General features: G+C 43.3%; 1 protein-coding gene across 2 annotated transcripts in view; it reads left to right on the forward strand.

Annotated features, from left to right (window-relative positions):
* LOC132955374 (PH and SEC7 domain-containing protein 1-like) overlaps positions 1-27299 on the forward strand; it is a 90116-nt gene that overhangs the window by 48558 nt on the left and 14259 nt on the right. For both annotated transcript variants that reach the window (XM_061028217.1, XM_061028218.1), the window contains exon 11: positions 19232-19275. In XM_061028217.1, coding sequence (XP_060884200.1) covers positions 19232-19275 — 44 coding nt within the window. The remainder of the gene's footprint in view (positions 1-19231; positions 19276-27299) is intronic.

The following is a 27299-nucleotide window of genomic DNA, read 5'->3' on the forward strand; positions in this document are numbered from 1 at the left end:
CTCTGTCACCATTTTGACACGGCGTCATCGCGCTCATTGTGTTTCTGTCACAACTTTCCTTCAGTTCTCTGCCGTCCTTCTGTCGCTCTTTCTGTCTCTTATCTCTTATTCTGTTGAAAACCAGCAAGTTGTAAAGGTCCGTCAATCAGTCCTGATGTTTAACGTCAGGGTACCCTGAGGATGAACGATATACGCTTTATCCATTCTGTATGTTTCTGCATGATTTCAAAGTTGTTTAAAGGAGACATATTATAAAAAATATCCTCTTCTACAGTGTTTCTGAACATATATTTATTAACCTGAGAGTCTACTGACCCACAACATGTGAAATAAACCATCCAGTCCTTTGTTTGTGGTCTGCATAAGTCTTACAACACAGAGAAAAATGCTCTGTTTCAAATGTGCTCTCCTTGTGATGTCACAGTGGGATTCTGGTAAAAACAATATAATCCCCTCCCCTCCCCTGGTATCTCCACCCATGGACTCCACCTCCAGCCTAGAACAAAACTTTTGCGCAGGTCCGCCATTTTTATTCTCTCTACAGAGGAGTGATGTCTACGGGGAAAACTCAGGGGGCGGGGTCATTACATTTAAAGAGACACACACACCAAAATGGAGCGTTCTGAGAGAGCTGGTTTATACAGGGTCACAAACCTCCTCTGGTGCTTGATTCATGTTATATTTTGATCAAAGCACAGCACAGATGTTTCATTTAGACCACAGGGGGACTGTTTGAAAAGGTGGAGGAGGGGGATCATATGTCCTCTTTAATTTCCGGGCTCTGCAACAATGTTCGCTGCGTTCATCGTCGCCCACAGTACAGCGTGATCATTTAAAGATGTGCCATATGTCGAGGCTTGAAAAACACTGCAGTGGTGCTAAACTATCTGAGCCCTTTAGCTAGAACAGAATCAGCTGCCTGCCTGCCTGCCCCCCCCCCCCCCCCCGCTCGCCCTCCCTCCCTCAGGTGGACTCTCCCTTTTTCCTCATCAATTAGTTCATTTAAAAGTGAAGTCATCTTCCTCGTTCACGCTCTCCATTATGATTCATTCTTTCTCTCGGTTATCCCCTCTTGACTCCTTCCCCTCTTGACTCCTTCCCACTCGCTCTTCTTCTTCTGTTGATTGAACCTCGCGGTACGTTTCCCATTAACGCCACAACGGAGCAGCGGGAAGTGAGAACAGAGTGTGTGAAACTCTTTCCAGCACGCCGAAGACTTGTCTTTTTGTTTTCAGTGATTTCAGATTGTGTTGTTGTATCGTCTGTTATTTCATAAAAGCCTAACTAAGGACAAATTAGAAATGGCTAGAGATCTAAAAACTTTGCATTTTAAAGGATTAATCCGATAGCCGATATTAGCGTAACAAGTGACGCTCAGTATCGGCTAATTTCATCACAGATATGCGCTGATATTACTCGATTTATTCACCAGTCCAAAAGCATTTAATTAGAGTTTCATTGTATTACACTAGCAGTTCTCTTTCACCAGCAGAGGGCGCCATATGGATAACAACAAGCATCATCGCTCTCCAGAGCGTCGAGCGGTGCATGCACGTACATGCACAGTTACTTTCCAGTTGAGCGGCCATCTTGTCTTCATTATAGATCTTTTCCATGACCATAAATGTGTTTATCTATATCTGTCTATCTCTAAAGATCGAAGACAGATATCGGCTTATATCAGATTTTTTTCTCTTCCTATTATCGGCCCCAAACAATCTCATATCGGTCAGACTCTAGTGTGTGTATATATACTGTATATATATGTATGTTTGTGTGTCTGTATTTATTGTACTTTACATAAACTGAACTTTTTCTGTGCTTTAGTAAAACTCGTTGATCTACAGTTCGGTCTTTTTATGATTTCTATTGTTTTCTTATCTAGACCTCGAGTCGCTTTTAAAGTTTGAGTTGAATTGAATTTAGGAAAAGAGGAAGTCAAAGTTTTTCTACAATACTCTCACAACATTGAGCTGTAAAATGTGTGAATTAAAGACTCTCTGCATCACGTCCTCTCTCTCTTAATGAACCCTCTTTGTTTGTTTATTTCTGTGACTTCCTCCTCCTCTCCGTCGTCGAACACTCTGCAGATCATATCAGCTGTTTTCTCTGCACTGCAGCATTCAGGCCCAAAAGTGTCCATAACTGATGAGTGGCTCAGTGTCTGTGGGCAATTAACACGAGAAAAGAAGAAGAAAAAAAAGAAGATTGAGACGAGTGCTCCCGATTGCTGCAGTAAGCCGTTAAGCCTTCATCACCGCCGCTCTGTGAGCAGCGTGCTCAGAGAACATGGCTGCTGTGGAGCTCCCTGCAGAGTTTGTAGCTCTGGCTGCAGGCCCAAACTGCTGCTGTGGAGGAAACTTTGTTCCTTTATTGTGAGGCTCGGAGATACAGAGGTCTGTGCAACCCCCCTGCACCCCCCCCCCCCCCCCCCCCCCTCTCTCTCCTCTGCTCCGCTCAGGGCTTACAGCTTGAAGAGGGAGCTAATGATGCACTGAAGTAGGTTACCAGCCCGCGTTGGAGCAGGAGAACAAATTCTGCTGAAATGAAAATGTTGCACGGCTCAATGAGACGCTGAACCGACGCTGTTCAAACAGTAATTAGGTTTTACTGATGTTATCGACTGCGTAGCGGCGTTCATGGCGAGGGAAAAGACAGATGACTTATTTGTTTGTTTTTTTGTAAATGAGTGGGGGGGAGAAATCATTCTCTCTCTCTCGTGTGTGTCGCTTGCTGCTTGTCGGTCTGGTATGGATGTGTCGGCCCTCAGGAGTCGGGGGGGGAGGCTAGCAGGTCGTGTCTGAGTGAGGAGGGAGAGAAAAGAAAGAAAGATTTTAGACGTGTCAGAGGGGAAGAGTGGAGGATGACGTGCAGCAAAATGTCGAGGTCAGAATCGAACCCACGGCCACCCGCCCGCTGCGATGAGGACCCCAGCCTCCAAACATAGTCTACCCGGCGCCAAAAAATGTCTTATTTAAAGCATTTATGAATGAATCTCAGGATAACTGGGAATTGGGAACAAAAACGATTTTAACAGCTGATCAAAGGGACGACATAAAATAACAAATGATCCGATGTGGTGGGCGTTCGATCAAGAGGCTTAAATTAGTTTAAATTTTAAATGTTCAGTTTGCAGCTTTCCAGTAGATGTCACATTTTAGCACCAGTCTCAAAAAACCAAAACAAAGCTGTCCCTTCAGCGCACGGCTTCCCCTCCCCCCCCCCTTCAGTGTGCCGACCGCCTGACGACTGATCGACATCGGATCAACGAGTCCTCTTGTCGGTCTGGGTGAGGGGGGGTTAGGCGTCTCAGTCCGGTCTCGTTCAGCAGCCTGATGAAGTAAAGTGTCGCTGCTGTCTTTAAACAAAGGAAGGGTTATTTGGTGAAAGTTTTGATTTTCCACTTCTCCTAGAATTTTTGAAATGTGATTTTCTGAACTTCAACGAGCAGGTTTTTTTTGTCCATTTCTGAATATTTCATAATATCATTCATACAGTAGATTGATCGTTATAAATCTATAAATCCAATAAATTAAGATAAAGAATGAAAAAAATCAAATCTTCATTCTGATATTTCCTCCATGGAAACACCAACTCAGAACCTGCTACACTGATCGTAGACGGAGCAAAGGAAAACATGCATCGACCAAAATACAAATCTCACACATTTTTACTCCAAAGAAAAAAAACAAACACATAGTGCAAACTGAGGGGGGAGAGAGAGAGAGAGAGAGAGAGAGAGAGAGAGGGAGAGAGAAGAGAGAGAGAGGGAGAGAGAGAGAGAGAGAGAGGATGTAAAAAAAGAGAGAGAGGATGTGAAAAAAGAGAGAGAGAAGAGAGAGAGGGAGAGGATGTGAAAAGAGAGAGAGAGAGAGAGAAAAAAAGAGAGACAGAGAGAGAGAGAGGGAGAGAGAGAGAGAGAGAGATAGAGGATGTGAAAAAAGAGAGAGAGAGAAGAGAGAGAGGGAGAGGATGTGAAAAGAGAGAGAGAGAGAAAAAAAGAGAGACAGAGAGAGAGAGAGAGGGAGAGAGAGCGAGAAGAGAGATAGAGGATGTGAAAAAAGAGACAGCTGCTCGGGTCAGCAGAGAAGTGTGGCGGCTCTGGATAAACTCCCCCGTCTCCCCGAGCTGTCGGGACGCTCCACGAGTGACGGAGGGAGAGATTCAGACAGGACGTGAAATATTGAGTGAGAGGGGGAGACTGACAGCAGACGGAGGGGGGGGGGGGGGGGGGGGGCACTCATAGAGTGCATTATATGTAATAAGAGCACATCACATACATTTTGTTATTCACTCTCTTTTGGTTTGGTTTTGGTTCTCAGGTGTTTCCCCGGTTCTTTTCTTGCTCTTCTTCTGAGTAATGCTGCGTTCAAGTGCTTTGCTCAGAGGCGCTCTTGTTGGTTTTTATCAGTTTTAATCTTATTTCACATATTCTGCTTCTCTAAATCTGTATCTGGGGTCTCGATATAAGTATTTGAAGTGTTTTGTCATCCATTTGTAGTCTGTTGGTAGTGCTCCAGGGCTTCAGTTATCACCAAACTATTTTATTCTTAGTTATGTATAATTTCATTTTTTGGCAATTTAAAGCATTTCTTAAAAGTCCAATCTGTAAGATATCTCCTGACTGAAATGATAAAGGTATCTTACTATCTGATCATTAAGGAAACATGTTGAAGTGCTGGCTTCTCTGACAACAATGCAGCAGCCAGTATGTCCTCCTTCTAACTTTAGATTCTGCTCCTGAATGCTCTGGATTTGTTTGGACCAGAGAAGGTAGGCAGGTTTTAAGACACCCCCCCCACACGGCCGTTTTAGACGCCCCTCTGTTTGCCAGATATGAGAGCAGTTATCAGGTCAACAGGTGTTGCAGCGATGGAAGAGAAGTGGTTCAGATAGAAGTGATTGTACCCGACCTAAAAAGCCTCTGCATGTTTCTAATAAGCTCCACGAGCAGAAACGTGCTCAAACTAGGATCAATATTGGAGATGCTTTTGAAAAATGGAGAGAGGTTAGAACACAGAGAGGTTTACAGACCCATGCAGAGCTGGATAAACACTGAAGCTTCAGAGTCCACCACATGGTGACCTGTGTGAGCATGGACTCTAGAGAGGGGGGGGGGGGGGGGGGACAGCTCTCTACAATGATTAGAATCTGGACTGTAATTAGATCCTGGCTGCGATTGATGGAAACCTAACGACCGTTTATTGATCCCTCTAAACATCTGCATGCTGTTCTAGATCAGTGGTTCTTAACTGCTCGGTGGTGAAGCTGTTTTCTGTGAATGTGTGTTTAGAAAAGAATTGTGTCAGATTGTTCAAAAAGTTGCTCCTGGATCGTAAACAATGCAGCACAGTGTAAAAAGAAGTCTCGGCTGGAAGGTGTTAACGCTGCTGCCTCGGCCATCCAAGAGGCATGAATTATCATCACATGATCAGCTGGTGTGTTGAGCTTTAAACCACAAGCTGCAGCTCCCCCTCAGAGTAAGTGATGTGAGGACCAAAACGCAGACGGATAGAAAGTGACAGCAGCTAACACGACAGCTTTTACCCCCTTCACCAGAAAATCCACCCTTCATGCAGGTTGTTTTCGGTTGTGCAGTCATGTCGGGATAGATGTTCCCTTTTCTCTTCCGTCCTGGTAGAGTCACAGCACCCGGCACACGTCCGCCCTGATGTCACATGTCAAAGAAAAAAACAAACAGACACTGGCCACGAGGGAGGGACCCTTTCTCCTTCTTCTTCTTTTTGTCTTCGACAGCCTCAGCCATCGTTAAACTTTTATCGTCACATTTTAAATTTAGAGGGAGAGCGGGAGCGATGTCAGTGTGGTCGGTTAGTCAACAAAGACGCTCACAGGTACACAAAGGTTTCAACGTTCATGAAGTATTAAACTGGAATCAACACCGCTCAGTTTAAAGCCTCAACCAACCATCAGAGCGGAAGGTTACAGGTGAACAGAATGACGGTGTAACTTTAGCTGGGACAAAGGATTTATTTAAATATTCAAGATGATAATATTTATTCGGCCCACATCATTCAGGAGAGTTTGCACCAACATTATAAACACAAGAGACTTAAAGGCTTTATATGCGATTTTTTTTGATCCAGCAGATGTCGCCCTTGAGCACCAGCATGAAACCAAAACAACTCGCGCTGCATTGTTGTGTTAGCATGCTAATGCTAGCGATCTTTATTATGCTCGTATCTTCACACTGCATGTAAATTTACCTGAAATGAGCGTGATCTAGAAACACAGTTAAGCAGTGAGTACAGTATGTTATTCTTCTTTTCTCTAGTCCCTCAATTAAACAACTTTTATACACGAGGGGAGGAGTCAGCCGGCCGTCCCGGCGATGTAAACAAAGTGAAGATAGGACTCTGAAAACTCTGAAAACATCACAGACAGTGGGACTCGGGTGTTACACCCATTGTAGACAGTCATGACTCACAGTTATTTTCAGAGGAGATACTTGATTTATATTATATTTAATCACATATAAAGCCTTTAAGTTGTCGTCATGTGTTTGTTGTGTTTACCTGCAGAGCATGTGATGTCAGAAAAGTGGCCACAAAAATGCAACAGAGAGTGAGAATGATTGGACTTTCTCTAAGATATTAAAAAACTCAAGGGGTAGCATCTCATGCAGGTACAGGACGCCCAGGATGTGGACTAAAAGAGGCCTCACATCTTCAGTCTGTTGTCAGTAATTGTAAAGTGTCTTCAGAGCAGCCGCAGCAAGACAGGAGTCAGCTAGTCTTTGTTTACATCCGGGATTTTTGATTGCAAGAAATTCCGACTAATTAGGGAGCATTTCCCTCGCACATCACAAACTTATATTAATGATGTAACCATGTAATAAATAGGTCCATGATTCAGTCCAGAGCAGACGAACCACAGGCCTCAGATCTGTGTGAAATCCTGTCCTGAGTAGCTTTTGAATTCTTGAACAAGTGGACAAAAACATGTTTTGAGAGATCAAAGTGACCATGCCTCTAAAACCACTCAAACTTAATGAGCTCATCTTTGAGTCGATCGGATGTTGTTGCCCATTTTGAAGGAATTTCCTCTGATTAATTTCGTTTCCCAGAATGAACACAGCAATCTGAAAACACAGCTGAATAAACATTGACAAGAAAACTTTGAATTTCAATAGAAAAAGGCAGAAAACAGCCAATCATTTTCAAACTCTATCATCATTATTTAACAGATAATAAAACGAGGACCTTGAGGCTGCGGAGGTGAACAGACGGCCTCTTCGGCTCCAGTGCCATTGTTTCTTTGTTGCTCCAGTTTGTGTCAATGAGGACAGTTTCTCACAAATTCAAAGTCTGACAATCGCTTAATCATACCTTTTTTTGAACAGTGGAAATAATCTTTAGCACTTCCCTACGCATGCTCTTAAAGGTGACATATTCTCTTCTTCTTCAGTTTAAATAAGTCTCAGAGCTCCTCAAAACAGGTGTGTGAAGTTCCTTGTTCTAAATCCACTCTGATCCTGTATTTGATCATGTCTAAACCCCTCTATTTCAGCCCTGCTCAGAACAGGCTGTTTCTGTGTCTGTACCTTTAAATATGTAAATGAGCTGTGTCTGACCACGCCCCCTCTCTGGAAGAGCTCGGGTGTACTCGGTGCTTTCTCGCTCCATGTCCTATTGTTTACGGTGAGAAGGCAGACTCAGAGGGCAGAACAAACACCTAGCTGTGGGAGTGTCACCCACCTGGGGGAGGGGCTACTACCCTTTGTGATGTCATGAAGGGAAAATCTCCAAACGGCCTGTTTGAGCACACATTTTCTGAAAAGTGGAGCAGGCAGAAGATGGAGAGGATGGACTTTTCTCATCATTGGGGGGTTTGTAGACAGACTAGAGACACATGTTAGTGTTAGAGAAACATGGTGAAGTGGATTTTAGATAATATGTCTTTTTTGATTTTAAAGTTTATTTTGGGGCTTTTTATGCCTTCATTTGAGAACTAGGACAGTGGATAGACTCAGAAATCGGGGAGTGGAGAGTGGGGAATGACATGCGGGAAAGGGGTCAGATTGGAACCCTAGCCACATGTCGGAGGACCATAGCCTCCATACACGAGGCTAATGCCGCCCCTACTTAAGTCCTCTTAATATAAATGTAGGATAACGGTGTGAAACCGAGCGCTGAATGCGCTGCTTCCTTCAGACTATAGATCACTGAAAAAACAATGTAATCGATGTCCGTCGTCTCAGACTGACACAGTCATTAAATCTCCGGTCACACTCCTGCAGCTCCAGATTCACTCACTGGGAAGTCAATAATTCTATTTGGTCAATTTCTCTTTAGGGGTTGGAGGAGGCAGGGACCCATTCATTTATCTTTTAAAGCAAAGGTCTCTGTCAGACTCAATCTCTCTGTTTCCTCTCTACTCGTCGTAAACTGTACGGTGTTTGTTTTTCTGGATTTACACACACATTACAGATCTATGACTTGGAGTCATAGATCTGTAATGTGTGCTGTGATAAACGGAGGGTAAAGTGTGTGTAGACATATTACTGTTTTTTTAAGTGTTTACATGTACTCTGCTGGAGTTTATAACGCGTGAAGCAGGCACAGTTATTATTGATTCTTCATGTTGACCTACAGAAGCAAACAAGAAGACAGACCATTTCTTTATATTTATTTGTTTTGCCTTCTCTGCTCTCTCAGGTGTTTAGCTTAATACTCTTAATTAACAAGATTTTTCTTTAGAGAATTCTGCACACACATGTACTAGAATAAAACCTTCACTTTGTTACACCTCTAGCCTTTCAACACCTGAGAAAAATATGATGCACTTTAGCATCTTCCACCTCAGTTTGTTTTATTTAGATAGATAGATAGATATTTTATTGATCCCGAGGGAAATTCAAAAGCATCCAGTAGCAGGTTACAAAGACGTACATGACATGAAACATTTGTTACAAATTAACCGACGCCCCCCCCCCATACATATATATTAACCTGAAAAAAAGATTTAAAGAATACTCCTAGATGAATCAAATTTTTTAGCAATGTTTAAAAAGAATAAAATCATCAAAAGACAGACATTAAATAACAGTCAGTGCAAACATTAAAGGTGAGATTCAAATTTAAATAATTGAGGTTATCGTTAAAGTGTCAAACTAGAGGCTGACTCTTGGGACAGCTGTGCAGATGGGAAATGGAAAAAGGAAGATTTAGTCCAAGAGTCACTGTGTGCTTTCCCATTTTGTCACATTTGTCATGTGTTTGGACAAAGGAACGCAGAAAATCTACTTCTCAATGCCGGCTACACACTAAGACGATTTAGGAAAAAATGCATACACCACTCGCCCAGAACATGAATGTGCACCCGTTTTTTAATATGCAGCAAGGGCATATAGTGCAGAGGATGCAGCACTGTCATTGTCATTGCAAACCAACGATCATTCATCCTAATCCAAGCATTCACAAGAAACACATCGCAACAGTCTGAATTTGTCACCATGAATGAGAAAACACGAGTCATGTGCAATGAGTGCATGCAGGTAGGCAGGTTTGTAGGCAGGTGAGGTGTTACTGCAGACACAGAAAGAAGTCTTAAGGGCCTGAGCAGGAAGTGTAGGGTGAAAGGTCAAAGTGATTCATTTATTTATCATCATTAAGAGGATTTTAACACACGCTTCTGAATGATTCTCCTACCACAGATCTGTGACTCTCCCTCATAGAAATCCAGTGGGTTTAATTCGGCAGATCGTTGAACTATTCCTTTCAAACAGGAGCAGCAGTGCTGAATACACACACACACTTTTGAGGACACACCTCCTCACACCGTCCCCGTGCTGCTGATTCTTTGCATGTTTCTCTCTCCTCTCACCTCCCAGTCGCTCCTCCAAAGACAGCAGCAGAATACTAATTTACATAGCGAGTATTTTTTAATAAAAAAAAATGTGCCTGTGTGTGTGTGTGTGTGTGTGTGTGTGTGTGTGTGTGTGTGTGTGTGTGTGTGTGTGTGTGTGTGTGTGTGTGTGTGTGTGTGTGTGTGTCTGTGTGTGTGTGTGTGTGTGTGTGTGTGTGTGTGTGTATGTGTGTGAGGCAGTTGGGAGGCTGTGATTTGCTGGCAATGACTGAGAGAAGGAGGGAGGGAGGGGGAGCTACGCATTGACGAAAGTGAAGGGAGAGCGAGGCAGAGAGAGAGAGAGAGAGAGAGAGAGAGAGAGAGAGAGAGGAAGAGCACTGTCCCCATCAGCCTCTCGTTCACTCTGCGATTCAGGCAGCCAGCTCTCGCCTCCTCTCCTCCTCTCCTCCTCCGCAGCAGCAGCGAACGCAGCAGCATCGCCACGGAGACGGAAAAAAAGGCTGCTGGATTCAAAGGGAAAAGATTGCAACAGATTGATAAAACCAAGCGTCCATGAATGAAGACGAGGAGCGGTTTTCAAAAATCAGTCAATCAGGAGCGGGGAAAGTGGGATTTTAATTTTTTTTTTTTTTTACCCCCTCAAACACCCGAGAGTGAGAGAGGGAGAATCCAGGCTGGGAGAAGAAGGGCATCACGTAGATGAGGAGGAGGGAAAAAAGGAGTAAAATATTCAAGCGGACCGCCGCACATGGACTGACAGACGTGGAGGAAAGAAGAAGTGAGCGAGTAAAATCCTGACTGTCAAACTGATGGGATCCATTTTACAGCAGGAGCAACAGGACGCATTTCTCTGAGCAGCATCTCAGATTCACCCCTCGGTTTTTTTTTGGTTTTTTTTAAAGTATTTTCTTCTTCTACATTTTTCTGTTTTGTTACATTTGGAATCCTTGCTCCGAAGTCCGAGGGCGACTGTCCCTACCTCCCTCCCACCCACCCACCCCTCTGTGTCTCCCTCTATTGTGTGTGTGTCTTTTTTTTGTGTATCTTTGTCGTCTCATAAGCACAAAAAAAAATCTTATTTGTGTGCCTTTCTTTCTTTCTTTTTTTTTAACCTCCTCATTTCCACATTTCACACCCATCTGTTTCATGCTGCCTGTCCGTTCACACCTCTGCAAGTGTTTCATACCATCTGTGAGCGCGCGTGTGTGTGTGTGTGTGTGTAATCACCGGGCTCTTTGCTAAAAGGTGGCATCTGGACAGGTGTCACCTTTGGGTAACTTGGCAGAGCGGTGTGTCCTGTTGAGACCACTCAGAGAGAGAGAGAGAGAGAGAGAGGGGGGCGTTCTTCTGGAGATATTACACATTGAACTTCCTTTATTTGCATCCCATTTAAACTTCACAGACTCTCCTGAGGGGAACAAACTGGATTTATTGGACCTGCAGAAGAAGAAGAAATAGTCCTCCTGTCTTCTCGGCGACTTGCAGCAGAAAGGAGTCGTTTCTCTGCATGTTTAATACATGGGCTGCTTTATCAATAATTCAGCGTAAGGTGGGCACCCCCGTGTTGCCTGGTGGGCGTTGATCAAGACGTTCAGAGCTGTGACTGTTGGGGGGGGGGGGGGGTTTGATGCCTGCTGATAGCTCGGTCCACTGACAGCCCGCCCTGACGACGTGTCGCCTCCCTCTGCGTCTCCGCTGATCGCCGGCTGCTTCCTGTAACAGCTGACTTCACTTCCAGCTGATCTCTTGGACGCATCAGACGAGCCTCATTTCACACTCTTCTTCTTTTGGAATCAACTTTTTCCTCCTCAGCAGCAAGAAGAAGAACTGAATCATCTGCATTTGCACGGATCCTCCTCCAGTATTTTTGTCTCTTTGTGTTTCTTGCACTTGAAGCTCCAGTTTTTTTGGTTTTTTTTGTGTGTGTGTGTGTTGATCCATGCGCCCTCGCCTCGCCTCCGACCATGATCGGTGTTAACAGCCTGCACTCGGCGGGGCGCCTACGCTCTCGCTCGCTCTGCACCGTGCGCTACGGGAGAGACTTCCGGATGATGGACCCGTTCCGCTATCCCAGAACCCCGCGCTCCCGCTCGCTCAAACCCCTCGTGTTCCCGGACCTGCTGGGCAAAGCTCAGGACGGACAGAATCACCCGCAGGCCCGGAAGAGGAGGAAGGTACTGAACCCGTTTTCTTGTTTTCTTACACGTCATTCATCATCTTAAAAAGTGGCTGCAAACTCGTGATGAATCAAATCACAACGGTGTGAAACATGTCAGAGAAGGTGACATCTATCCTCACACAACATTTAGAAAACAGCTCAGTGTCATTCAAAGCCAGTTGGACAAATTAATCACAAAGTCATGGTGGTGTTTTTGATGGATTTTGACGTCTCTGCTGTGTTTCATTAACTTCTCCATTACACTCCAATATTTATATTGTAGCTCGATTTACAGTCTCAGCTTCACATGTGGAGCGTCGAGCGTTTGATGAAGGGGACTTTGGTCGTCTGCTAGGCCCCTGATTGTCCATATACACCTCATGCTCAGTATTGTGTGTAAAGCCAGCGCTCAAGGCTAACAGCTCTCATTTGCTGCCAACTCGGTGACGTTGATGAAGCAAGTAGGTGAAGGTGACCAACATCCATCTTCGTCTCAATGAGCCTCCGGGACTGAACGAGTCTGACTGATGCTCGCAGCCGTTTACCTTTATTTTTTATTTACTTACCTCCTTCTTCAGTCTTTAAATCAGCACACACACACACACACACACACACACACACACACACACACACACACACACACACACACACACACTCTCTCTCTGCTGTTGGTATGGTGTGTTCCCAGAGGATTTACACAAAAGGGGACCGCGTTGTTTATTTCTCTACAAATATTCTTCTGCTCGTAAACTCGGCTGTTCTCAAAGTCTCCCTTCTGTTGACTCAGGCGAGATGAAGAAATATTTGCGTGCTTGGACATTAATAGCATGAAAACAAAACTTCCAATGAGAGTGCCAGCTCCATTGAAAGTGTCACTATAGCGGGATGAATCAAATTACAAATTAAAAAAACAAACTTCTTTTTAAATTGTATTTTTTGTGCCTTTATTGTAGAGAAGTGGATAGAGTCGGATATCAGGGAGAGAGAGAGAGAGAGTAGGGAATAACATGCAGGGAAGGATGCACAGGTCGGATTCGAACCCGGGGCCGCCCGCTTTGTGGACTACAGCCTCCGTACATGTGGCTACTGCCATCCTTAAAAAGTAAATTTTTAAGTAAAGATTCTAAACATTTCCCAGTTCTGTCTTTTGTCTTCAAAGAAGTCAAACAACTTTTTGTGTTGGAGACTAAAAAAAGCTTTAAAAACTTTTTTTTCACACACTTTGTAGAGCAAATATTAAAATCAAGAACATTGTGTGCAGATGAATTAATCAGTATATAACAGCGCCTATACTGTAACAGACTGTGTGCATCTTAATTATTACAAACAAGAACACACAAAGCATCCACCAAGGCCAATCGCCCCAGCCTTCTGTGATATGCAAATCAGCAGGAACAACATGTATATATACTGTATGTGTGTGTGTGTAATGCATAGAGCTCAATAAGGCGTCTTTTAGCAGGATTTAATGAACATAGAGACGAGTGCAGCAGCATACATTTCTCTCTTTTCTATTCTGCATTCCCATTTGTAAGTTGCCCTTCTCCAAAGAGATTCAAATAAACTTTTAAAGGCACAGTTTGTAAATCCCGCCACCAGGGGGCTCAAATCAAAACAATAACAAAAAGATGAGGTCGAGGCTGGCGGGGAATCATGGGAGTGATTCTCTCTGCTACCACCGATGAAAACAAAAAACAACAACAAATGACCGTAGTCATGACGACCGGATGAAACCGACCTGAGGAAGAGAATATGTTTACAGACGAGCTAATGTATCAGAGTATAATTTACATGATGTTTTTATCACAGCAGCACAAACAGCAACAGTACGGCAGTAATGCACAATCATTACCCCCTTTTCTTCTCTAAAGGCGTCATATTGGGGGGAAAAGATCTGTTAAAGTCACCCATGGTCGTGTAAAGATGCTGAACCAGTTACAAGCTATAATTGAAACTATAATGTTATAGAGTTTTTTTCTAAACTCCAGTGTATTTTTTTCAATTGTTTTTAATGAGCAGAGAGTGTTAGCAGCAGCAGGCGAACACCTATTTTGTGCGGCTGTTGAAAAAAGTTCAACTTTTCAGAAAGGCGCTGTTGATGTCACCAGCGCTCTTTTCCAAATGTTTGATATTTGGTATTTCTGTGTCCTACAAATCGTCTCTTGTACCCACATCCTCTTTGCTCCGCGTCTGATCGGGAAATAAACGATCTCAAATATAAAACATGCTGTAAAAAGTAACAGAGCAGTGTCGGTCAAACAGCGGCCGTTGTCAACAGACTGTTGTCATGGAGACAGGACGGACGTGAACGCTTCATGCAAGCGCTCCCTCTTTCCTGCTCGGAAAAACACTAAGTGAACACGGGGGTCTTAGGCATTGATTGTGTTTCTGTGATGTTTAATCATTTCAGATACAGGCTGATGATATGCAGCCGCTCTGTGTCCATTAGCAGAAAATAATGGGCGATGTAGTCCTTAAAGCAGCAGGTTAATTTTAGGACTACATTTGTTTGTGTTGTAAATAAGTAACACATCTCCTTTTCTGTCTGCGGGGGCTTTAATGCATCTCTTTGGGTTTGTTAAATGTGGAAGCATTAATGTGGAATAGTGAACAAAAGACATTCACCTGAATTACTTTAGGTGTGCGTTATCAGAAATGGACTCTGCAGCCAATCAGAACGGAGGATTCTGCCAGACCGTGGTAATGCATAATGAAGAGTCCGTTATCTAGAATTAATGGACTGAATTAAAGAGCAGGCCAGATGATGTTTTCCTCTCTTCTACGCCTCTCTCTCTCCTCGGCATGAAAGTTGTCATACTCTTCAGCATGATTTTAAAAAATGGATTTTATTGCCTCCCCGCTGCTATGGTTACACATTTGAGATGTCCTCTGATACAATGTCGGCTGTGCATTAATGTAGAACATTGAACAGACATTTAGCTGTGATACTCATTAGGTGTCCATTGTGAAGAATCAGAGGAAAAGAGGACAGGAGAGCCAATCAGAATTTAATGTTTTACCAGACCGTTGTGTAGTCAGGATAATATTACTAAAACTGTCTGAATTTTATTAAATATTTTCATGACTCGTTGAGGCGTCTTCATAGAAGCTGTGATCACTTCTAGAGTTAAAATATGTCAACACAATTTATGTAGGGCTGTCAAACCATTATGAAATCTAAACACGATTAATTTCTCAATTTCAATAGTTAATCATGATTAATCGCATTTTTAAGTTTGAAATTCCATTATTTTGCATTTTAAAATAAAAATTGCGAGGCTTTTATTTTGAAATTTTGTGGCGTCTAAAGCTGGGAGTAACTTACTTGCTTGCTGTGTGCTTTTATTCTTTTATTTTGAAATAAAGTCAGGAGCTTCTGCTAGATGGAAGGTTAGGACATGTACTTCAGCACAGAAACAGGAAGTGGTTAGGGATCCCAAAGTAAAGTCAAACAGCTCAAAGGAACGGTAACAAGTCAACGTTTCTTCACAATGAACTCTGTTTGTAATCAGGACAGTCCTTTATTTATTAGCTACTCGACATATTTGGACCCAGTGCGGCACCCGCTTCAACCTTTTTTTCTTTCATTCATGGATTGTTTTATTTTGGAAATCATTTCTGTTTCAAATTAACCAGCCCTGTAGCAGAGCGGTTATTGCGTCCGCTCCATGTACAGAGGCTGTAGTCCTACAAGTGGGCGGGCCGGGGTTTCAAATCCGACCTGTGGCTCCTCTCCCGCACGTCGTCCCCCGCTCTCTCTGTCTCTCCCCGATCTTTGGCTCCGTCCACTGTCCTGTATTTGGCAGAAAAGCCAAAGAAATAAACCTTTACTCCTTGGTCCATGCCTCACCGCTGCACCAAATGTAAAGAGAGTCAAGCTTGTTTTAGTAATCCTGAGGATCAACAAAAACATGATGCACGTCTGTAGACAGAATCTGATGCTGACTGTTGTTGCAGATAAGTCAACTTTCACAGCGTACAAACTCCCTGTTAATATTTGATGCCACCCAGATTTGATTCTGCAACAGAAGCAACATTTTCCCCTCCTCTCCCTCTCCGTCCCGTGGAGCTCAGCTGTGTGCCCGAGGTTATTAAAATGTATGAGCACTTTTAGTTTTAGACACAGATTCTTACAGTGGAGCGTATGGAAACCAGAGCTAAATGTGTAATGTTTTTTTTATTTTTTTGACGGGACATAAATATTCATGACTCTCTGCGAGTGTTTGAGATTAGCTGCGGTTTCAAAGAAAAACTCTGGAAATGAACCTGATTGTGGAGCACAAAATCAAAGCCCATTACTGAAGCAATTTCATTTGACTAAAAGACAAAATGAGGCTGGAAGTCTGAAACAGCTGTAGACCATTAGCAGAAGTTTTTCATCAAAGGAATGAAATAAAAAGCGATCGATTTCAGAGTGTGAGGGGGTTTTTTTTTCCCCCATGTGGCAATTATGTTCATGGTTGAGGACGAGTGTTGGCGGTCTATGAGGAATCCAGAGGTGAGCGAGGTGGTGATGAAGTGCCCCTTAAGTGTCCTCTCCATCACCTCAGCCGTCACAGACGTCCATCAGCTGCCTCCCTCTGATGGCTTCATGCTGGCCTGCCTCCACCTGCTCATCACCGGCTGATGTGACGTTTAGGGTCACTGGGGGAAAGTTGGAGAAAATAAGCGTCCGCACACACACGTATCGACTTCAGGAAGAGGTTTCTCTGAAGGTTTTTTAGAGCACAGGATGCAGACGGACTCCCTCAACAAACTCACCTTTTAGTCTCCTTAGTGCTGCAGGTTTCAGCGGAGATAGATTGAGGAGATATTTAAGGGTGAAGTGTTTTTTCCCATGAATGTGAAACAGGATGTTAAAGTCTTTCTATGTGATTTTTCACACTTAAATATAATATAAATCAAGTATCTCCTCTGAAAATAACTCTGTGAGTCATGACTGTCTACAATGGGTGTAACACCCGAGTCCCACTGTCTGTGATGTTTTCAGAGTTTTCAGAGTCCTATCTTCACTTTGTTTACATCACCAGGACGGCCGGCTGACTCCTCCCCTCGTGTATAAAAGTTGTTTAATTGAGGGACTAGAGAAAAGAAGAATAACATACTGTACTCACTGCTTAACTGTGTTTCTAGATCACGCTCATTTCAGGTAAATTTACATGCAGTGTGAAGATACGAGCAGAATAAAGATCGCTAGCATTAGCATGCTAACACAACAATGCAGCGCAAGTTGTTTTGGTTTCATGCTGGTGCTCAAGGGCGACATCTGCTGGATCAAAACATCACATATAAAGCCTTTAAAATTAGGAGTGACGGTGGCTTTCAGAGCACAAATGGCATCAGCATAGCATGAAAACAGCAATAGAATACATATGTATGTGACTTCTGAGGCTCTAGTGGACACTTGAGGAACTGCAGGATTTTGCACTTCCACATTGGCTTCATTTTTCATCACAGGAATTTACCGCTTCATAAAACATGAAGATTTGCAGAATAAAAAGAAGAAAAACTTGAAACAAATTTAAAGAGTGCATCTCAACTAAATCAATACCATGACCCCCCCCCCCACGCCATCTTTATCACAATGTCGTTGGTCGTAGTACACCGCACATGGCGGTGCTATAAATATTCCTAATGGAGTTTTCCTTTGACTGATCGGGTTTTTAACATGATGGCTTTTAGAGAACGGGACATGTACGCTCGGTGGTTTTAACCATTAACAGTTTCTCTATTGATTTTATAATGAATGTAGTGTAACATGATTTATCTGCTGCTCCGCTGGAGGAGCGTGGAACGGGCTGCAGGACAAAGACAACATGCTCCTTCTTTATTTTAGTAGGATTTCTCTCTCCATTTTTCAAAAGCATCTCCAATATTGATCCTAGTTTGAGCACGTTTCTGCTCGTGGAGCTTATTAGAAACATGCAGAGGCTTTTTAGGTCGGGTACAATCACTTCTATCTGAACCACTTCTCTTGCCCGCTTCCATCACTGCAACACCTGTTGACCTGATAACTGCTCTCATATCTGGTAAACAGAGGGGCGTCCAAAACGGCCGTGTTGGGGTGCCTTAAAGGCGACATATTATGAAAAATCCTCTCTACAGTGTGTTTGAACATATATTTATTAACCTGAGAGTCTACTGACCCACAAAATGTGAAATAAACCATCCAGTCCTTTGTTTGTGGTCTGTATAAGTCTTACAACACAGAGAAAAATGCTCTGTTTCAAATGTGCTCTCCTTGTGATGTCACAGTGGGATTCTGGTAAAAATAAATCCCCTCCCCTCCCCTGGTATCTCCACCCATGGACTCCACCCCCAGCCTAGAACAAAACTTGTGCGCAGGTCCACCATTTTTATTCTCTCTACAGAGGAGTGATGTCTACTGGGAAAACTCAGGGGGGGCGGGGTCATTACATTTAAAGAGACACACACACCAAAACGGAGCGTTCTGAGAGAGCTGGTTTATACAGGGTCACAAACCTCCTCTGGTGCTTGATTCATGTTATATTTTGATCAAAGCACAGAACAGATGTTTCATTTAGACCACAGGGGGACTGTTTGAAAAGCTGGAAAATGTTCTCTTTAAAAGCGCCTACCTTCTCTGGTCCAAACAAATCCAGATCATTCAGGAGCAGAATCTAAAGTTAGAAGGAGGACATACTGGCTGCTGCATTGTTGTCAGAGAAGCCAGCACTTCAACATAGCATGTTTCCTTAATGTCTGATCAGATAGTAAGATACCTTTATCATTTCAGTCAGGAGATATCTTACTGACTGGACCTTTAAAATAATAAGAAGGTAAGAAATATAATGCAGATCAGACGTTCCTGTTGAAGTAGTCAGAAGAATCGTTGACACTAAAGTTTGTTTGGATTGACGGATTGATTCAGCACTCTTTGCTTCATTTTTTTGTGCTCATGTCTCCAAAGCTGTAACTTAATTTTGCTTCGAGCGGGTCGATGCGTTTAGGCGCTAAAGCCTAAATTATTTACATGCCGATCGAGCCGCTCGTCTTTTCATTGACGGGGGCCGGCTGCTCCGAGGGTAATGGCTCGTTTGTCAAAGTAAAACGAGTTAAGCTCAGGCAGAGAGGGCCGGTTGAATGGCATCTTTTTCTGAGTATGTACGCTGGGTTTGCTTACACTGCCGCTTTAACATAAAAAAAACAACAACACACCTGCACCTGTAATACCTCATCACATCGCCAACAGCTCAACCTGAAAATGTTCTTCTTCCTCTGCAGGCGCTCTACAACTCAATCAAGAATCAGAAGCTGCAATGGACACTGTAAGTCCTTTTTTTTTTATCTCATCTTCACCTCCTCTGTGAGTCTGTTTCTGTCCTTTCATTTCACACACACACACACACACACACACACACACACACACACACACAATAACACACACACACACACGTCGTCCTGAAGGGCAGGAAACATTAAGACATTATTGATTAGCTTGTTAGCATCCTCATTAGCGACGTGCCTGTTGTCTGGCATGTGAACGAAACATTAGTGTGTCAAGGGTTGCTATTCTGGAAATCGCATCTCCAGAGCGCCTCGGAGATGCCAATTAAGTCACTCGTTTTTTCCAAGCTTTGTTGCCATAGCGACGGCACCATGGATACGACTCCATAGCTACCGCATTGCTCTTTCCATCCCTGTGTTCTCTCTGCTGCAAACACACACACACGCGCACACACACATTCACACGAGCAGATATATATAATGCACACTGGAGATGCATTTGTGAAGGTGTGTACCTGTTTGTTCTGTGTGTTTTAACATGAAGATAAAGGAGAACGAGATCATGAGTACAATAGAGAGAGAGAGAGACTCCATTTAAGTGTCTCTTTACCTGCATCCCGCACAAAGGTGTGACCACAGCCTCCCACTACCTCTCCAAAAATAGCTGCAGCAGCGCTCCCCGAAGCAGCTCGAATGAAAAGTGGTCAGAGGAGCAGATCGAGGAGGAGATCCACAGAGGGGCCGGCGATCCAGTTCAAACATCTCCTCTGACATATAGACAGCTATTTAAACACTCACCACCGCCAGCCGCCGCCGCCGCTGCATAGGGGGGACAGGAGAGATGTCATTTATTTTAGACGCGTAAACACCGTCGAGCAAAGAGAGAATCCACCGCCAAACAAAAATGAATTACAGATTAAGAGATTCAGCCCACAGCAGTCTGGGATTCTTTTTTTGTTTTGTTTTCTGTTTTGGCAGCAGAGAGCCGCACATGTTCGTTTTTTAATATTTTAGAGTTGGAATAGAGTCGATTCTGTCTGTGCTGCAGCTCCGCTTTGAGAAAAAGAAGCCAGTTTGGAAGCAGAGCTCAGTGTCACTCTTTGCCTCCACTTTCACACCCTGCGAGCTGGGTTGATGCATTTTTCATCACACAGAGGACATTTCTTCACTTGCTACTCATTGACTGAGATCACAAACAAACTGTGTGACAGATACACGTCTGCTCTGTGTTTAATCTGAGGCTTTAAAGACACAACACAAATACACAAACGACCATTTCACCATGTAATAATCTGTCTTTCTCCTTCTATTCTTAATACTTTTATGAATCCCTCCAAAGTTGGAGTACTCCAAATCGGGCTTGGTACCGAGACCACTTCTTGAAGGTCTTGGTCATGACTCGGAATTGAAAACATTTTTACTCGGTCTTGTCTTGGTCTCAGACTGGTCAAACCCTGGATTTTTTATCAAGACCACATCATCACTGGTCTTGGTCTTGGTCTTGTCTCGGTCTCGGAGCACTCTGGTCTCGGTGATGTCTTGTTCTCGGCTAGTGTCTTCTCTCTGCTCCACTTTTCAGAAAATGTGTGCTCAAACGGGCCATTTGGAGATTTTCCCTTCATGACATCACAAAGGGCAGTAGCCCCTCCCCCAGGTGTGTGACACTCCCACAGCTAGGTGTTTGTTCTGCCCTCTGAGTCTGCCTTCTCACCGTAAACAATAGGACATGGAGCGAGAAAGACCGAGTACACCCAAGCCCTTCTAGAGAGGGGGAGTGGTCAGACACAGCTCATTTACATATTTAAAGGTACAGACACAGAAACAGCCTGTTCTGAGCAGGGCTGAAATAGAGGGGTTTATAGACATGATCAAATACAGGATCAGAGTGGATTTAGAACAAGAAACTTCACACACATGTTTTGAGGAGCTCTGAGACTTATTTAAACTGAAGAAGAAGAAGAGGAGGATATGTCACCTTTCAGAAATGTTTCCATTTAAAGAGCAGGTCGGTTATTTTCAGTGGTACAACTGTCTGATACATCAGTGTCACTCATAGCAACTGCATTCTGATTGGCTTAGTGAACGGTTGGCATAGAAAAGACTCCCTCCCTCCTTGGTTTGGATCCCCACTTTTTATGAACTTTTCTTTTCATTCAGATTTTTGTTGCTGCAAAATAAAACACTCAACTTTCATTTTATGCATTTTTACAGCTTCAAAGTAAATTTCCACATGCAGCCTTTAAGATTATTATTATTTCTTTCATTTCTCCTTGTTCACATCTGCGTTGGAAAGCATCACTTTGGGCATTTGCAACGTGCGAACTGTAACCGCAGCGGGATGGAGCATACACACTCTGCTCTATTTTTTTCTGTTCTATATGTAGACCCGCCCTGCATTGATCTACTAATTCACTCCCCGATCGAGGCTTTAAAAAGACCAGCTCCACACAGTTCCTGTGACAGAGGTGTGATTTTCACTCTAAAACAAACCGCCTGCTGTGATTATATGAATACAGATTGTGTTTGTGATATCTGCTGTGTACATCTCATTTCAGGTGTGTGTGTGTGTGTGTGTGTGTGTGTGTGTGTGTGTGTGTGTGTGGGCGCACAGTTTAGTGTGTGCTGCCCGATGAGAAACACACACACACACACAATAAAAAAAAAACAGCACACTGATGGATGTTATTTCACACCCCCACAGAGAGATACACACACATGGCCACTCTCGACGGTGCAGTTGGATGCACCCACATGTTCTCCTCTCACACACACACACACACACACACACACACAGAACACAGACGTATACAGAACACACATGCTTCCTCATTGAGGAGCGGGGGTGGAGAGCAGAAGGAGAGGTGGCGGTGGCGGTGGTGAGCATTGTGTGGTGAAAAGAGAGACGCAACAAGTCGTAGATGCAGATAAAAAAAACAGGTAGAGGAGAGAGGCGACCGGCAGGAGAATCGTTTTTATGAAAGGATGCGATGAGAGGAGAACGAGGCATGAGGAACATCGAATGAGCAACAAGAGGAGACACATCTGCTTTATTATTCTTTTTTATTCTGCTAATCCCTCCTCCCCTCCTCCCTCTGTGCCTCTAATCATCCCGTCTTACCCTCACCTGCAGCACACTGTACAGTCCACCTATCATACAATATTAACCAGCAGTTATTATATCCTCTAAAAGTAGTTTTGTGAAAGCACATAAATAAAACACAAGTGTGACATAGCTTTGATAAAATCTATTTTTTTTAGATTCTTTATAAAAAATGTCGTCACCATAGGGTATCTGGATTTCAGTAAGGGAAGTGTTCTGTTTTGGTTTGTAGTCCGTTTGTAGTCCAAGTAGAATTGACCAATCACGTATCAGCAGGCTAATGCTGTAGCATTAACAGGCCGAATGCAATCCATCGTAATGACATCCCGGCTCCCATCAGTGGCGATTATTCAACACCTAAACATTCACCATGACCTCTGACAGCAACAGAAACATATTTTATTTATTGTTGCTAAAAGTAAAATGTTGCCTGTTTCAAAATGTAAACCCCCTCTTCTTAAAATGATATGATCCTTTTCGTAACGTTACCGACGTCAACGGTTATTCCAGTTTGGTCACAACAAGTATAGCCGTTCCAGGACCTGCACAAAGTTAGGATGACAGGAAAAGGAGGGAGCTGGCTCGAACCCCATCAAGGACTCGTTAACAAACTTATTTCAGTCGGCTCCAAATGCTGAAGGGAGCCAGGGAGAGGGAGCTAATGTTAGCCAGGAGGCTAATGCTAACAGTACTGATCGGATGAGCACACATTGATTTAAATTAAATCCTGGGAGGGGGCCCGGACAATTCCCAGATAATTCTATACTCTGTAGAGGACTATTCCATTGTGAGCATTACAAAATATGCACAAAGAAAATCTGCAATACTCCGCTTACAAGCGCTACATGGCAGTCCAGTTTCTATGCTTGTTACATCTCCAGGATAAGGTTTTACCACATTCTCTGCTTGTTTGTGTGCAGGTAACCATGGCAACTGAATCCGATCATGTTGTATTGGAGTTGGAGCTGATAAAAATTGAGCAGCGGTTGTTTACACTTTGCCTGTAGCGTTCTTCCTTCGGCAGAATTCTGAAAATGGCGGCGATACCGGAAAGAGGTGTGGCTTATTTAGGGTTATTTTTGTTTCACCAAAGTTCTCATGCGACTGTTTGTGTCGAAGAAACTTATTTTGGCTTATTTTTTTGTGCAGAAAAGGGCGATTTTGTGGAAAAAAAAGAGTGTAATAGACAAAAATCGACTCTCCCTGGTGTCGGTGCCTAAACCCATGACCCCCCCCCCCCCCCCCCCCCCCCAGCACCAGATAAGTTCATAAAGTCTTTACATATCGGGAAAGTTGAATCTGTGATTAATCACTTCCTCTTGCATCAGATGAAATCAGCACGTCAGGCTTTCAAAACTCAATATTTGACCCGAATGTGTCTGAAACATCGAGTTCTGAACATCCATCAGTCAGATCATTCTCCTCACTTCAGAAAATGTCCAAAGACGGGTTTTATTAAAGTTCTTCCTGCAGGGAATCTGATGTCTTTCCAACTCATGGTGGGTAAAAAAAAAAATGTCCGCAGTGGAATGTGTGAAACTTTTTATAAATAATCATTCATAAAAAACTACATAAGATAAAAACAAGCTGCTTTATGAAAAACATTAACATGACAGGACTTAAAAACCCGTTCACACACACTTTGTGTCTTCCTTCTCCTCGCTGTCTGTGGTTGTGATCACCGTCTATAGCCAGGTGTGTGTGCAGGTAACGTAGCGGAGGATGTAATGTTTACATGCAGTGTTTACCTGACTCACCACACAAACACCAAAACAAGTCAAATTGGCAACAACAGGGTTTATCTGCAGCCAGAGGGGAGCAGCAAGAAATCCCTTTAAAGATCTTTAGAAGAGTCCTGACGTCAAAAACACAAAGTTTTAGAAAATCATCTTTGTCTTTTATTCCTCTATTTTGTCCTCTTTTTTCGTCTCCTCATCTCTTCGTCTCCTATCCTCCTCTCCTCCTCTCCTCACCTTCTCTCCTCCTCTCCTCTCCTCTCCTTCTCTTTTCCTCTCCTCTCCTCCTCTCTTCTCCTTCTCTCCTCCTCTCCTCTCCTCTCCTCCTATTCTCCTCTTCTCCTCTCCTCCTATCCTTCTCTCCTCCTCTCCTCCTTCTCTCCTCCTCCTCTCCTCTCCTTCTCTTTCCCTCTCCTCTCCTCCTCTCTCCTCTCCTCCTCTTTTCCTCTCCTCTCCTTTCCTCCTCTTCTCTCCTCTCCTCTCCACCTCTTTTCCTCTCCTCTTCTCCTCTCCTCTCCTCATCTCCTCCTCTTCTCTCCTCCTCTCCTCTCCTCCTCTCCTCTCCTCTCCACCTCTTTTCCTCTCCTCTTCTCCTCTTCTCCTCTCCTCCTCTCCTCATCTCCTCTTCTCTCCTCCTCTCTTCATCTCCTCTTCTCCTCTCCTCTCCTCCTCTCATCTCCTCCTCTTCTCTCCTCCTCTCCTCTCCTCCTCTCCTCATCGTCTCCTCTCCTCATCGTCTCCTCTCCACCTCTTTTCCTCTCCTCTCCTCTCTTCTCCTCTTCTCTCCTCTCCACCTCTTTTCCTCTCCTCTTCTCCTCTCCTCTCCTCCTCTCCTAATCTCCTCCTCTTCTCTCCTCCTCTCCTCTCCTCCTCTCCTCATCGTCTCCTCTCCTCCTCTTTTCTCATCATTTTCTTTCCTCAGGTGCTTTGTTACCTCCTTCCTTTTTGTCTTGACCTTTCCCGTGTTGTCCTTTCTCCTTTTTATCATTATATTTGACTTTTGCTTTAATTCTTTTGTCTCCTTTCCTTTTTTTCCTGCTCTTATTCTCTCACATACGTCCACTTCATTTCCTCTCCTCCTGTTTCACTCGTTTCTTTGTCTTTCCTTTTTCAACATCTTTGTCTCGTCTCCACTCCTAGTTTTCCTCTCCTCTCTTCTCATCCATCGTATTGTTGATAATTTTCTGAAAAGGATCATCTTTGTCTCTCTCTCTCCCCCTTCTCACTATCTGTCCCCACCCCCCCCACCCCCCCCCCAGCTCCTCTCCACTTCGCCTCTGTGTAGAACGGGATTCAGGCAGTTACCAGGCAACAGGCTGCATGCTCATTGGCTCCATCTCTCTCTCTGTTTCCCTCTCTCTCCCTCCCTGGCTCTCTGCGCCGGGTTAACTGCTGTTATGTTCTTGTTGGTTACTCATAGCGTGGTCTCGGGGGGGTTCGGCATCCAGCCATTATTCTATTTTCAGGCTGAACTTTTGCATGGGTGCCGCCTGGTGAGGTAACAAGTGGGATTGCCGCGTTTCGCTCGGCAGGCTGCAGCTGCAGAGACTCTCGCTGTTGATGCCTGCAGCTTCGATTCGTCTCCTAATGTGACAAATCCCTTTAAAACACTCAAAAGACCTGAATGCAGTGAATTAGGAGGGATAATCAAGAGAATGGGATTAGCACTGCTTTAGCAACGTAAGAATCGTCTTGTCTTTCAAATACAATTAAAAAAAACCTCATTTACATCGTTTAATATGTTCTGGGATGTGATCAGAAGCAGGAATACTTTAGATGTGATAATTGAAAATGAAGAGTCTTGATGGAATATTAGAAGATAAAATCTAAATTGGATGATAAAAAAAACTAAAAATATTTATGAAAAGACAAAAAGTAAGAGCACAGAGAAACATAATAAGACGAAGTGAGCGATGCAATAAACGTCTTTTATCTTCAAAAACTTGAAAATTCACAAGTTCTTGCTCACACACTGCTGGGTGCACATGAGAGTTAGTTATTAAGAAATGAAGCTGCGTTCAAAGACACAAGCAGAACTGAGCTGCTGCTCATCAGACTTTTTTTTTTTTTTCAAAGATTGGCTCCTCAGGCCGGACTCTCTAATGAGCGATGTTCACCAGAAACTTCACATCCAACAGAAACAACTCCACTTTAAAATAAAAAATAAAAAAAGATGAAAGAAGACTGATGAATTAAATCATGATCCGTCAGAGCTCCACATTCAGACTCTAGGTGAGAGGGGGGTTTTCTGTTTTCTGACGCCTGTAGCTGCTGCATGGAAACCCGTCTACTGTACCGTGCAGAGTTTTTAATAATTTAAATGTTTATTGAATTTGCTAAGATGGATTTTTCAGCAACAAACAAGTAAAACATTTATCAAAAAGTTAAGTAGAAAGGCAGGAAACACAATAATTCAGAGAGCAACATTAATCATGTTCCCTGATATGAAAACAAGAAAAGACGGCTTCAGACTGACAACATGAAATGTAATATAGAATAGAATAGAATAGAATAGAATGACTTTATTGATCCCAAACTGGGAAATTGTGGCGTTACAGCAGCAGGTCATGCAAACACACAATATTAGCAAATAAACACAATATAATATTAAATACAAAGTAAATAAGCACTAAAAATATCAAAACTAAGAATGAGAATATATACAACCAGGATTTAACTAAGCATCTTAAATATGAAAAGATGAAACACAACATACTTTGCTGGAGGTAGATGTAAATGTGCAAAAACAGAGTTGATCATAAACATGAGGATGATCTGGGGTCTTTGATTTCCCTGTGCAGTTCTTAAAGTCAGCCGTTGATAAATCCTGTCTGAGAAATGAGCGGTGATTGTGTTTAATTGGACACAGAGTGAATCCCAGCGTCACCTTTCTGGAGTCTCCTGGAGACAGTTTCTGTTTCCTTCTTGCAGCATTTCATTTATTTCTTTCTGAACCTTTTTCTGAATGCTGCTCGTGTTCGTTAGGTCAAAGATGTTTTTTTTCTTGCATGTTTCTTACTTCTGTTTCCCTCGCAGTACTTTGATCTCAGAGTCAGCGTTGACAATTCACCGCTCTTGTGTGTACAAAAAAAGAAAAGATTTCCCAAAATCTATTCTAAACAAAAAAATGAAGCTGCGTTCAAAGACACAAGCAGAACTGAGCTGCTCATCAGATGGCTCCTCAAACAGAAACAACTCTACTTTAAAAAAATAAAAAAAGATGTGTAGA

Source organism: Labrus mixtus, chromosome 21, assembly GCF_963584025.1.
Source record: "Labrus mixtus chromosome 21, fLabMix1.1, whole genome shotgun sequence".
In the NCBI taxonomy this organism is placed as follows: Eukaryota; Metazoa; Chordata; class Actinopteri; order Labriformes; family Labridae; genus Labrus; species Labrus mixtus.